We start from the raw sequence: 12,295 nt of genomic DNA, 5'->3' as shown, positions 1-12,295 counted from the left end.
TTCTACCAAGTTTGCTGTGTGTGTGAGTCTGAGTGGTGTGACATGTGCCACTGCACAGGACACCACAAGACAAGAGGCACGGTGCTGCTGTTCTGTTCTACCAAGTTTGCTGTGTGTGTGAGTCTGAGTGGTGTGACATGTGCCACTGCACAGGACACCACAAGACAAGAGGCACTGTTCTGCTGTTCTGTTCTACCAAGTTTGCTGTGTGTGTGAGTCCTCAATCAGTGCACTGGACCATACAGTAGCTATCAGGAAGAAGAGACAGGAGCCTTACCATGAGGTGGGAGAATGTATGCTTAGAAAGTTCTGTTATATCTGTGTATTTATTTATTATGGTATGTATAACCTTTTCCTGACCACTTATCGTATTTATATTATTTAAATATGTTTGAGCAGCCTATACCTATACAGCCTATACCTTAGACCATCTATAGTGTTAAATGTTATTACAGTATCCAGTGTATAAAAAGACCAATTTTTACATTAATGTCAAGAGTTATCACTAGGTTCTTCTACAGCTCCCTCAGACTCCCACACTTGATTCAGTGTTCCGCAGAGTGGGAGATTGTGGATTGCATTTAGAAACACCCTTCTATAAATGAGATTATTAGTGTTACACATAGTGTATTAGGTATTGACTATACTACTCCTGATGCAGAATGTTTCATATAGGAAAGACCCACGGTAACATTTCACTACTAGGCCAAACAATACACCCCCTAACAAGGCTGCACTGCATCTTGGTACGAGACATTAGCAATTTCCTCTGCATTGACAAGAAATGTGTAAACATTGCTTTTCCCACCCCTGTAATGCGTATGTCTACTTACTGGCACTCTCTTTGTCGGTAATGACTCTCTGCCAAAGAACTTTTTCACAACAGATTTGTGCTCTGATGGGGAGAAAAAATAGGGGTCAGCTGTGGAGTCCACCATGGTGTAACAAATATTTTCACATTATACTCAGCTCTCCCTAACGTCTTTTCCTTCCCATCACTCCTGGGTACAAATACCTCAGACTTCCTGACAACTTTGTCTCTGGGCAGGTATTTCTCCTTCCTCTTATATAGACAGTGTTCACTAGTAGAATCTGGCATACTATGGGCTTGGCAACTTCCCAGCTTCAATCCAGATAGTCAGGTTTAAGGTTTGATGTCCTCTCCACATGTCAGAGTTCTGTTTGATTTCAAAATCTTGAGAACTGGTTATTCAGACCTGATCGTAGATGTGCTAAATTTAGCACATCTATGATCAGTTTCTCTGACATGTGGGGGGACGCCTAGCACAGGGCTTATCTGCCTCGCATGTCAGGCCATGCCCCCTGCCCCGCCCACTGGTACGAAAGCATCATACGGCGACAATGCTTTCGCACTCACCAAGTATCTCCTACCCGACACGTTCTGGGTCAAGCAGGCAGCTACCCGACACGTTCTGGGTCACAGCAGCTGCATGTGACATTACGCAGCCACCGCGTCCCGCCCACTCAAGGATCCGGACACGCCTGCATTGCCCGGACCACGTCCCACACTCGCGCCCTGCGACTGTCAATCAGGCAGAGGCGATTGCAGCCCTGAGATGCTTTTGCATCTTACTGGGTCTCATGGGGTGCGCACACGCAGTGTTCCCGTGCTCTAGCAAGGGCTTCAGGCTGCAATCGCTTTTGTACCAGCAATCGGGTCTGAAGGCAATGTCAGACTGAGAGTGATACATAAATTCAGCCATCTGCACCACTTACTATACATAGTGTATGACCATTCAAATCTAATTTGCAGTGATAGAACACAATTATTTGTATTAAGAATGACAGGGCCGCAACTAGAGTAGTGTGACATGTGCCACTGCACAGGGCACCACAAGGCAAGAGGCGCTGTTCTGCAGCACTTGTCAATTTCCTGTTTTAATCGATCTCACTTGCAACTTTCTCCTCTTTAAACCCCGCCATCACCTAGCCGCCCCGTCTTCCCCTCACATCCCTAAGCACATTCAGTCACACACTCCTTTATTGAAAGCACACATTTCAAAATATACTCTTATATTTCTTATAGCTCCAGGAGTAAGGTGTCTGACTGCAATACGGAAGGTAATAGATTTGAATCCTGGGAATTCTGAATTTTCAAATGTGTGCTCTAAATAAGGGATGATGTGACTGAAGGCCCTGCTAAGAAATGTGTGATTTAAAATAAAGGCTAATGTAACTAAATTTAACAGACCTCTCAAATTAAGTGCATAAATTATAGTATAAGAGGAGTGGTGTCCAAATCCATTTTCTTGGGAGTGTTCTGTGGCCCTCATTCCGAGTTGATCGGTCGGTATTTTTCATCGCATCGCAATGAAAATCCGCTTAGTACGCTTGCGCAATATTCGCACTGCGACTGCGCCAAGTAATTTAACAATGAAGATAGTATTTTTACTCACGGCTTTTTCATCGCTCCGGCGATCGTAATGTGATTGACAGGAAATGGGTGTTACTGGGCGGAAACACGGCGTTTTATGGGCGTGTGGATGAAAACGCTACCGTTTCCGGAAAAAACGCAGGAGTGGCTGGAGAAACGGGGGAGTGTCTGAGCGAACGCTGGGTGTGTTTGTGACGTCAAACCAGGAACGACAAGCACTGAACTGATCGCACAGGCAGAGTAAGGTTGAAGTTACTCAGAAACTGCAAAGTAGTTTGTAATCGCAATATTGCGAATACATCGGTCGCAATTTTAAGAAGCTAAGATACACTCCCAGTAGGCGTAGGCTTAGCGTGTGTAACTCTGCTAAATTCGCCTTGCGACCGATCAACTCGGAATGAGGGCCTGTAAACGTACTATATAACGTACTGAGATAGAGAGATCTATAACAGACAAAGAGGAAGGGGGGTGCAAATCCCCAACCCCCAAATTCCCTTCCGCACACTGAGAATTACCTGTAACAATCCCTGAACCTATCTGGTAATAAAATTCAGAGAATTCGTCACAAATGTTTGCAAACACATGTTTAGCTGCTGGCCACTTCACGGCTTCTCTGATACAGCAGTCCTAACCTACATAATAGCAGTGCCCACATAGGGCCATGTAATTTGTCACAGTACGCCTCATGATAAAGGCTTTTACTAAAACACTTCCATACAGAGAGCTAACTTACCCGGGAGCCACCCCCAGGATCTCCCATTGGCACTACAAGGAACAGCATGCCTTCCAAATGCTGCTCCCATTCAATGCCTCATGCAAACAAGCAGACAAACAATTAGGAAGCTGCTCAATCATACCTGGAGGTAATTATATATCAGGTGCTGGAAGGGGGAGGGGTCACAGACAAACAACAGACAAAGAGGAAGGGGGGTGCAAATCCCCAACCCCCAAATTCCCTTCCGCACACTGAGAATTACCTGTAACAATCCCTGAACCTATCTGGTAATAAAATTCAGAGAATTCGTCACAAATGTTTGCAAACACATGTTTAGCTGCTGGCCACTTCACGGCTTCTCTGATACAGCAGTCCTAACCTACATAATAGCAGTGCCCACATAGTACGCTTGCGCAATATTCGCACTGCGACTGCGCCAAGTAATTTAACAATGAAGATAGTATTTTTACTCACGGCTTTTTCATCGCTCCGGCGATCGTAATGTGATTGACAGGAAATGGGTGTTACTGGGCGGAAACACGGCGTTTTATGGGCGTGTGGATGAAAACGCTACCGTTTCCGGAAAAAACGCAGGAGTGGCTGGAGAAACGGGGGAGTGTCTGAGCGAACGCTGGGTGTGTTTGTGACGTCAAACCAGGAACGACAAGCACTGAACTGATCGCACAGGCAGAGTAAGGTTGAAGTTACTCAGAAACTGCAAAGTAGTTTGTAATCGCAATATTGCGAATACATCGGTCGCAATTTTAAGAAGCTAAGATACACTCCCAGTAGGCGTAGGCTTAGCGTGTGTAACTCTGCTAAATTCGCCTTGCGACCGATCAACTCGGAATGAGGGCCTGTAAACGTACTATATAACGTACTGAGATAGAGAGATCTATCACAGGTAACTTTATACCAGACCTCGGTACACAGAAGATACCCCTCCTAAAACCAGAGCTGGCCCTAACCAATATTATGCCCTAGGCAAGATTTTGGCTAGTGCCCCCTAGCACCGCCGCTAGTTCTGCAGGAGATGCCTGGCATGAGTCAGCTGGCAGCTCTGCTAACGTCGGGCGCCTTTTGGTTAAGAAAATGCATCTTATTTGCATTACTATGTGGCTAGGACACACAAGCAGTTTCTGCTGATTAAAATGAGATGCAGCAAGCCTACATTGTTTGTGCGACTGCTGCTGTATCTGCATACGAAATGCTACATTACAGTGATTTCCAGGAATTCACTGCAACATAGCATTTCGTATGCAGATACAGCCGCAGTCACACATAGAATATAGGCATACCGCATATCATTTTAATCAGCAGAAGCTGCTGGTGCCCCTAAGCATACCAAATGCCCTAGGCATTTGCCTAGTTTGCCTATGCCTAAGGCCACCTCTGCCTAAAACTATATTTGAGATCCGAACGGATCTCCTTATGTTGCAATATGAGGTAGCTTTTTGAACTTACATGTTCATGCCAATAGTGTACGCAAGGGTAATTGTTCTCATATATTTTCATTTACTTCTTAGCTTGCTTCATACTGTACCTAGACGTTAGCCTTTTTCACGTTTGTGAATGAATTTTGACTGATTTTATTGCACAACATCCACTGAAGTGGACATATGATTTTATATCACCTGTGAAAAAATTAATTGCGTATTTGATCAATTCATCTACTATAATATGCCCTAAAAGTTCCTTTCCTTAAATTTATTTTATTTTTTACCTGCTCTGCTATCTTTGAGTCAAAAAGATTTTACAGAAAGGCTCTGCCCCACCTGCAGTGCCCATTAGTGTGCTTTTTTTGGTTTAGCTAACAAACCTGAATAATTTTTGGGACCAGATCGCATGCTGCCATTTTTCGCAGCAGTACAATCAGGTCTGAAGTGCACCTGCGCATGGGTCGCAATGCGCAGGCGTGTCGCTCCCTAGGGAGTGATGGATCTAATGAAGATTGACAGGCAGAGGCCATTCGTGGGTGTCAACTGACCATTTTCAGGGAGTGTCCATGCGAATGCAGGCATGCCCGGCCGTTTCCAGGGAGGGATCCTGAAATCAACTCCGTCTTGGTTCATCGCAGCGGCTGAGTAAGTCCTGTGCTGTGCAGAGACTGCGCAAACTTTTGTTTGTGCAGCTGACTGCACAGTCGGTCGCACCCCTGCACAGCGAATCCCCCCTCCCCTGTGGGCGGCGATTACCTGGTCGCAGCAGTGCAAAAAATAGCATGCGTGCGACCAGGTGTGAATTAGGCCCTATGTCAGTCAGGTAATGTCGTTCCTCCTCCCTCCCTCCCTCTCTCTCCCTGATCTGCTCTCCTCTCTTTCTCTCTCGCTCTGTTCCTGCCACTATCTCTATCTACCTTTCTCTCTTCCTGACACAGTCACACACTCTCTCTCTGATGATACTGTCTCTCTCTCCCTTACACTCTCTCTCCGTGACACTGTCTCTCTCCACCCCTTTCTCTCTCCCTCACACTGTCTCTCTCCCTCTTTCCTCTTGACACTCTCTCACTGACACTGTCTCTCTCCCACACACTATCTCTCTCCCTCTTTCCTCTTGACACTGCCTCTCTCTCACTGACACTGTGTCTCTCTCTGACACTGTCTCTTTCTCTTTCTTATACTGTCTCTCTTTCTCTCCTTGACACTGTCTCTCTCTCTCTCTGACACTGTCTGTCCCTCTCTCCCCTTGAAACTCATTCTCTTCCTGACACTGTCTCTCTCCCTCTCTCTCTGATGCAGTCTCTCTGTCTCTTACACTGTCTCTCTCTCCCTGACACTGTCTCTCTCTATCTACCTGTCACTGTCTCTCTCTGACACTGTCACTCTCGCCCTCTCTCCATGCCACTGTCTCTATCTCCCTTTCTCTCTTCTTGACACTGTCACTCTCTCTCTCCCTGACACTGTCTGTCTTTCTTTTCCCCTAACACTGTCTCTCTCTCTATGACACTATCTCTCCCCCCGACACTCTCTCCCTTACACTGTATCTCTATCTTTGACACTGTCTCTCTCCCTTTCTCCCTGATACTGTCTCTCTCAACCCTTTCTCTATCTCTCCCTCACATTGTATCTCTCCCTCTCTCATCTTGACACTGTCTCTCTCTCTCTCTCTCTCCTTTAAGGTGCATACAACTTTGCCGATAAAATGAATGACGTCGTTCATTTTCTCCCTTCCTAAATGACGTAGTTCTCTTTCTCGGCAAGTATGTATGCCGGTGACGACGACCGATGCGCTTCACCGAGGGTAGTTAATGACCCATGTGTCGGCGGTGCATGCATGACCAATCTGGACTGTTGTCCAGGAACTGCCTGCACGGCCCGGCCGCTGCGTGACATTACTGAGCAATATTAATGGTCATATCGCTCAGTGTGTACAGCTGGCTGACCAACCGGCCCGGGAAGGGAAACACTAGACGACGTCGCTCATAGAGTGATGTCGTCTAGTGTGTATGCACCTTTACACTGTCTCCCTCTCTCATCACATGGTCTCTCTCCCTCTCTCCCCTTGACAATGTCTATCTCACACACTGACACTGCCTCTCTCTCAATCTGACACTGCCTCTCTCTCTCTTACACTGCCTCTCTCTCCCTCTCTCCTTGACACTGTCTCTCTTTCCCTCTCTCTCCCTGACTCTCTCTGATACTGTCCCTCTCTCCCCTGACACTTTCTCTCCCTGACACTGTCTCTCTCCCTCTCTCTGATGCTGTCTTTCTGTCTCTGACACTGTCTCTCTCTCTCCCTGACACTGTCTCTCTCTCCCTGACGCTGTCTCTCTCTGACACTGTCTCTGTATATACCTGACACTGTTTCTCTCTCTCTCTGACACTATCTCTCTCCCTTTCTCCTTGACACTCTCTTTCTCTCTCTTCCCCTGACATTGTCTCTCTTTCTTACTGTCTTCTCTCTCTCTCTCTCTCTCTCTCTCTCTCTCTCTCTCTCTCTAACCATCTCTCTCTCCCCCTGACAGGGCCTCTCTCTCCCTGATACTGTCTCTCTCTCTTGACTCTCTCTCTCACTGACACACCCTCTCCCTGACACCCTCTTTCTCTCCCTTACATCCTCTCTCACTCCCTGACACTCTCTCTCTCTCTCACTCTCTCTTGCTCCCTTCTCTTTATCCTGCTCTCCATCCCTGACACTTTCTCTCTTTCTCTCACTTCTGCTCGCTCCCCTCCCTCTCTATTGCTCCTCCTCCTTCTCTCTTACAATCTCTCTCTTTGACAACCTCTCTCTATCTCCCTGATGCCCCTTCTCTCTCTCTCTCTCTCTCCCCTCTCATTTCTTTCTCTCTCTTTCTCCCTGACACTCTCTCTCTCGCTTTCACTCCTCTCTCTTTCTCTCATTCCCTTCCAACAGCTGCAACTATCGATTTTGACAGCTGCAGGTGTCATTGCCCATAAAACACAGCCAGGGACAGTGCTGATTCTGGCTGGGGCGGCTGACGGTCCGGGCTGCATGTGAGATCTCGAGTGAATAGTGATATCTTATGCATGTGTACTGGAGCCGGCCAGGGGAGAGACACAGCGCATCAGAACAAGGCTGATGCACTGTGCGCTCTAGCAGCGATTGCTGGAGGAGGGAGTTTTCACTCCTCCGCTCCGGCAGACAAGATTATAATACATCTTGTTGATGTAGTTTCCTGCTTCGCCTCGGTAAAGAAGTCTAACAGGAAGGTTTGTACCAGCATGGTTATAATATATTCATCCCTATGTACTATGCCATGGAGAGAGATAAAGTGGACGGAGATAAAGTACCAGCCAACCAGCTTCTAACTGTAATTTTATAAACACAGCCTGTAACATGGCAGTTAGGAGCTGATTGGCTGGTACTTTTTATCTTACTGGGTAATTCTGGGAGTCTTACAAAGGTAAGTTAAACATTTACAGGCTACAACACATCACAACAGGATGAGAACTTAAATGCTGCCAGGTTGAGAACAAAATTTACAGTACAACCGCCTTTTCATTTTTAGACTAACCCATTTTGTTCCACTGTTTTAAGGCCAGGCTTTATATAAACAACCATTTGCATGGAAGGCAAAGGTGACATGTACCAGTTCTTTACTCCCCTATGCACAATGTATATAAATTATTTACAATATATATTGCAGGCACAGCATCAGCTATAAGTTCCAGTACTGTCGGGTGTTCCTGAGGGATGCCAGTGATGTCAGGGAAGGACGGAGGGAGCCGCCTGTCACTGAGCACCCATTACAAGTTGTACAGCCAAATTTTAGCCAGTCCAGAACATAAAAACGCGGTACTGTACCATCTAAAATGGTACAGTTGGAGGGTGTGCTCCCTGGACCCCTGGTGCCCATAAGCACCACACACACTGCACCCATTATAAATACGCCATTGCTCAGCAGTAAGAAGAATCACATGAAAGTATTTGGCACTATCACATCTATCAACATTTAAAAGAGAAAATTCATCAGCAGCCTGCAACCTCATTCTGATGAAGAGACACCGACATATTCTCCATATCCTTTGTGGTGGACAAATTGAGGTATTCCCACCAGATCTGTGATGATTATTAGACATTTTTGTACATAATAATCCTTATACGTAAATAGTGTAGTGTTTTATGGTGACGCTCTTCTCCTCTAGTGCATTATTCATGTTACAGTTTATCGTTAGATGACGGCATGGACTTGGTACCATTTCTACTGGTGACATGTACTGAACAGATAACAGTTTATTACATGGGCCAAAGTATCTGTGCATTACTGGTCGTCACTCCCTTCTCACATTACTGCCCACTAAAAGATTTTAGCAATTTCAGTATACAATATTTATAGGATAATTAGATCTATAAATATACAGTGGTGGAAAAGGACCATTTCTTAATGTCAATTCTATATATTAAGTCATTCATAAAAAGGCTTTATATCATGCTAACACTTATATATTGAAGGGGTGTCTGCTACATACTGCTGTCAGTATTACATTTGATTATCTTATGTTATACATTAACACGTAAAAATGCCTTACTTAATCATATTTTTAAAATAATTATTGTCTAAATACGGTGCTCACATTCTAATAGCAAGTTACTTTCCTGGATTCAGGATTGTCACACAGGAATACATATGATATCTCGGCAGACGGGATGCCAGCAGCGAGTCCCCTCGTGGGCTCTCAGCGCTCACCACACATCGGGCCCAGTGGCTCACTTCGCTCACCACAGTTTCTATTCCCACTCAGTTTGTGGCATGGACCCACCAACCGAGTGTGAATACCGAGGGTTTGTTTGGTTTACGGGCGTCGGTATTGCACCAGCTGTCGGTATTCTGGTTTCCTGAACAGGGGGGACTTTATTGTGCCCTGGACATGTTTGAACAGAGGATGAGGCCCTACATCACCTGCCTTTGGTGATATTTACATTCTTCTGTTCTATATAAATATCTGTTTCCGGCACTATAAGGAACTATTCTTTACCTAGGAACTACTTCACACAGGTCTGCATCATACTTGCCAACTTTTTTTTAATCTCCTATCCAGCAGAAGCCCAGAGAGGAGATTCTGCTAACAGCTTTGGGGGTGGACTCCCCAGGTCCCAGACTCTGTGTGTAATGGACCCAAGCAGGACAATACTGATGCCCTCCTATGTTTCCTGTGCTGAAATGCCGAGACCATGCTCTGAGGGGGCCACAGTCCATCGATGATCTCGTCTGTGAACTGCTTCTTATTAACAGGCAGATGATGTCTGATTGTAAGAACTGCTTGTTGTTAGAATCATCGGCATCAGTGTTTTTAAATAAAGAAAAATTTAACTGAAAGACGAGGTGCCCTTTCTTGAAGTGTTTGAAAGTCATTGTGGGTGTGCACCAAATGTAAGTACAGGCGTGTCCTCCCCCATGTATTTTGCATATGCAATGCGGGTACATATGCAATACGGGTACAATTATTATTGGGTATTACAGCTGCAGGAACGTAGGAAGCACAAGGTAACTTAGATTCATGTGTGTGTGTGTGTGTGTGTGTGTGTGTGTCGTAGATTTTTTTATATATATATATATATATATATATATATATATATATCCCTACAAGCTATTGTCTGAGTCTTCATTTATTTCACCCTGAGTGCCGCCATTGGAGAATATATTACACACAGCCCTGGGGTTGAATGTGAGGAAGGCACCTAATGGATAAATGTGTCGTGATGTCCTTGGTTCTTATACTGTGTTTGTTCCTACATAGTTTTTGAAGTGCTTGTTTCGATATGGAGTATTGACGCTCATCGTTATACTATACCTGAACCGGTTATGATTTAAGTAAAATCATACCCCCTTCTTTTCGCACTGTGGTGATCCTTTTAATGCTGTCGTATTCACTTGTTAAGGGTATTGTGTATTTTTTTAGTGTTTGCCCTTTGGTAAAATTGTTGTGATTGCTTGTTTGTAGTGTGATGGTTAATACTTCTATGTATGCCTGTAGAGTACATGTGTGATTGAAGCATTTAAGTGCATTATTGAAATTTTGGATATTACCACAATGGGGCCTGGGAGATTAAGACGATTTTGTTTCTTTTTCTTCTAGATGTATGCTACACGACATGTGATATGTATATGCTGTAATTTGTATGGCATTTTCTTGAGAAAGATTCCATGTTGGAATCGAAAAGTCGGATGACTATTGGGCCACATGTTTTATTCTAATAAATCTACTGAACTCTTGTGAAGATTGAGTATCTGTGAGAGTGCACCCTCTACGTTTGTGCAACTTTAGCTACATATGCAGACACAAAGATGGCCTGCTGAGAGCACCCACCACTTGAAATTTCCTTATTTCCTTATGATGCGAGTGCAGGACATTTATATATATATATATATATATATATATATATTTATATTTATATATATATAAATAGCATACAGACGGTGCGGCACTCCAAGGAATTTCTCACCAAACAGCAGTTAGATCTAACTGCTGTTTGGTGAGAAATTCCTTGGAGTGCCGCACCGTCTGTATGCTATCCATTCCTCCCTTGTGAGGGCACCCAGGACATTACCTATTTATGTGGCTGTGCCGGACCATCACCTTTTTCTATATATATAAATATATATATATATATATATATATATATATATATATACAGAAGCATATCCTTCCCCACCTGTGGCTCAGGTGTATGCGGCAAAGGAAACGAGGTGGCACTCCAAGGTCTTTGTTAAAGATTGTATTCAAATCATGGTGCAAACAGGGCAAACGTGTTCATAGCAATAAAAAGACATGGCAGGCTTACGACGTTTCAAGGCATCAAGCCTTTTCCTCAGGTAAGAATACCCATGTACAGTGAGAGCAAAAAAACCTTTTTGGTTCTTTCACTATTTTTTTGCCCATTTATTGAGGGTGTAAATGTAGCTGTCACCTCAGCAGAAAGGTGAGGTGACAGCTACATTTACACAAGGAGTATTTTTTGGTTTTAAGGTACTCCTATTGGATGAATAAATGACAAGAACGTCATCCAACACAGTGTAGTTTTGAACGTGAGTGCTTCACATTAATATCAACTGAATCTCTTTATTAACACTAAGTTTTTGGTGTTGCACCCTCAATAAATGGTAAATAAGCACATTACCTAGAAAGGGGGTAAACACAAATTTTAGTAATACTATAATATTTCTATAGCACTCAAGCACTTTTTTGCACAAATCCACTTTTTTGCAATTTTGCACAAACCAGCACTATGTCACTTTTGAGAGCACATTATTAATTTAATGTCTTGCATATGCACATACAAACTCCACACAAACATCCGGACGGATATAAGAGGAGGAGGAGTACAAACAAGGGAAGATCCTGATGCAAAGACACCTTTCATAAAGCGATTGTTCTACTCATTTCTGGTACGCATATTCGGTTGCTATCTGAGGATTTCTGAATGAATTATTTCTAAACACTGAAGGCGTGGCTGATTTACCACTAGAACATATATATATATATATATATATACACTGCTCAAAAAAAAAAAAAAAGGGAACACTTAAACAACACAATGTAACTCCAAGTCAATCACACTTCTTTGAAATCAAACTGTCCACTTAGGAAGTAACACTGATTGACAATCAATTTCACATGCTGTTGTGCAAATGGAATAGACAACAGGTGGAAATTATAGACAATTAGCAAGACACCCCCAATAAAGGAGTTGTTCTGCAGGTGGTGACCACAGACCACTTCTCA

General features: G+C 44.1%; 1 protein-coding gene across 1 annotated transcript in view; it reads right to left on the bottom strand.

Moving 5' to 3' along the window:
* The window catches only part of SLC15A2 (solute carrier family 15 member 2), a 102,129-nt gene that overhangs the window by 82,673 nt on the left and 7,161 nt on the right, over window positions 1-12,295 (bottom strand). The window contains exon 2 of the mRNA XM_063934047.1: window positions 834-895. Within this exon, the coding sequence (XP_063790117.1) occupies window positions 834-895 (62 nt within the window). The remainder of the gene's footprint in view (window positions 1-833; window positions 896-12,295) is intronic.

This window comes from Pseudophryne corroboree, chromosome 7 (genome assembly GCF_028390025.1).
Source record: "Pseudophryne corroboree isolate aPseCor3 chromosome 7, aPseCor3.hap2, whole genome shotgun sequence".
NCBI lineage: Eukaryota > Metazoa > Chordata > Amphibia > Anura > Myobatrachidae > Pseudophryne > Pseudophryne corroboree.
Note: the sequence above shows the minus strand (reverse complement) of the source record. Positions and strands in the feature narration are given on the sequence as shown.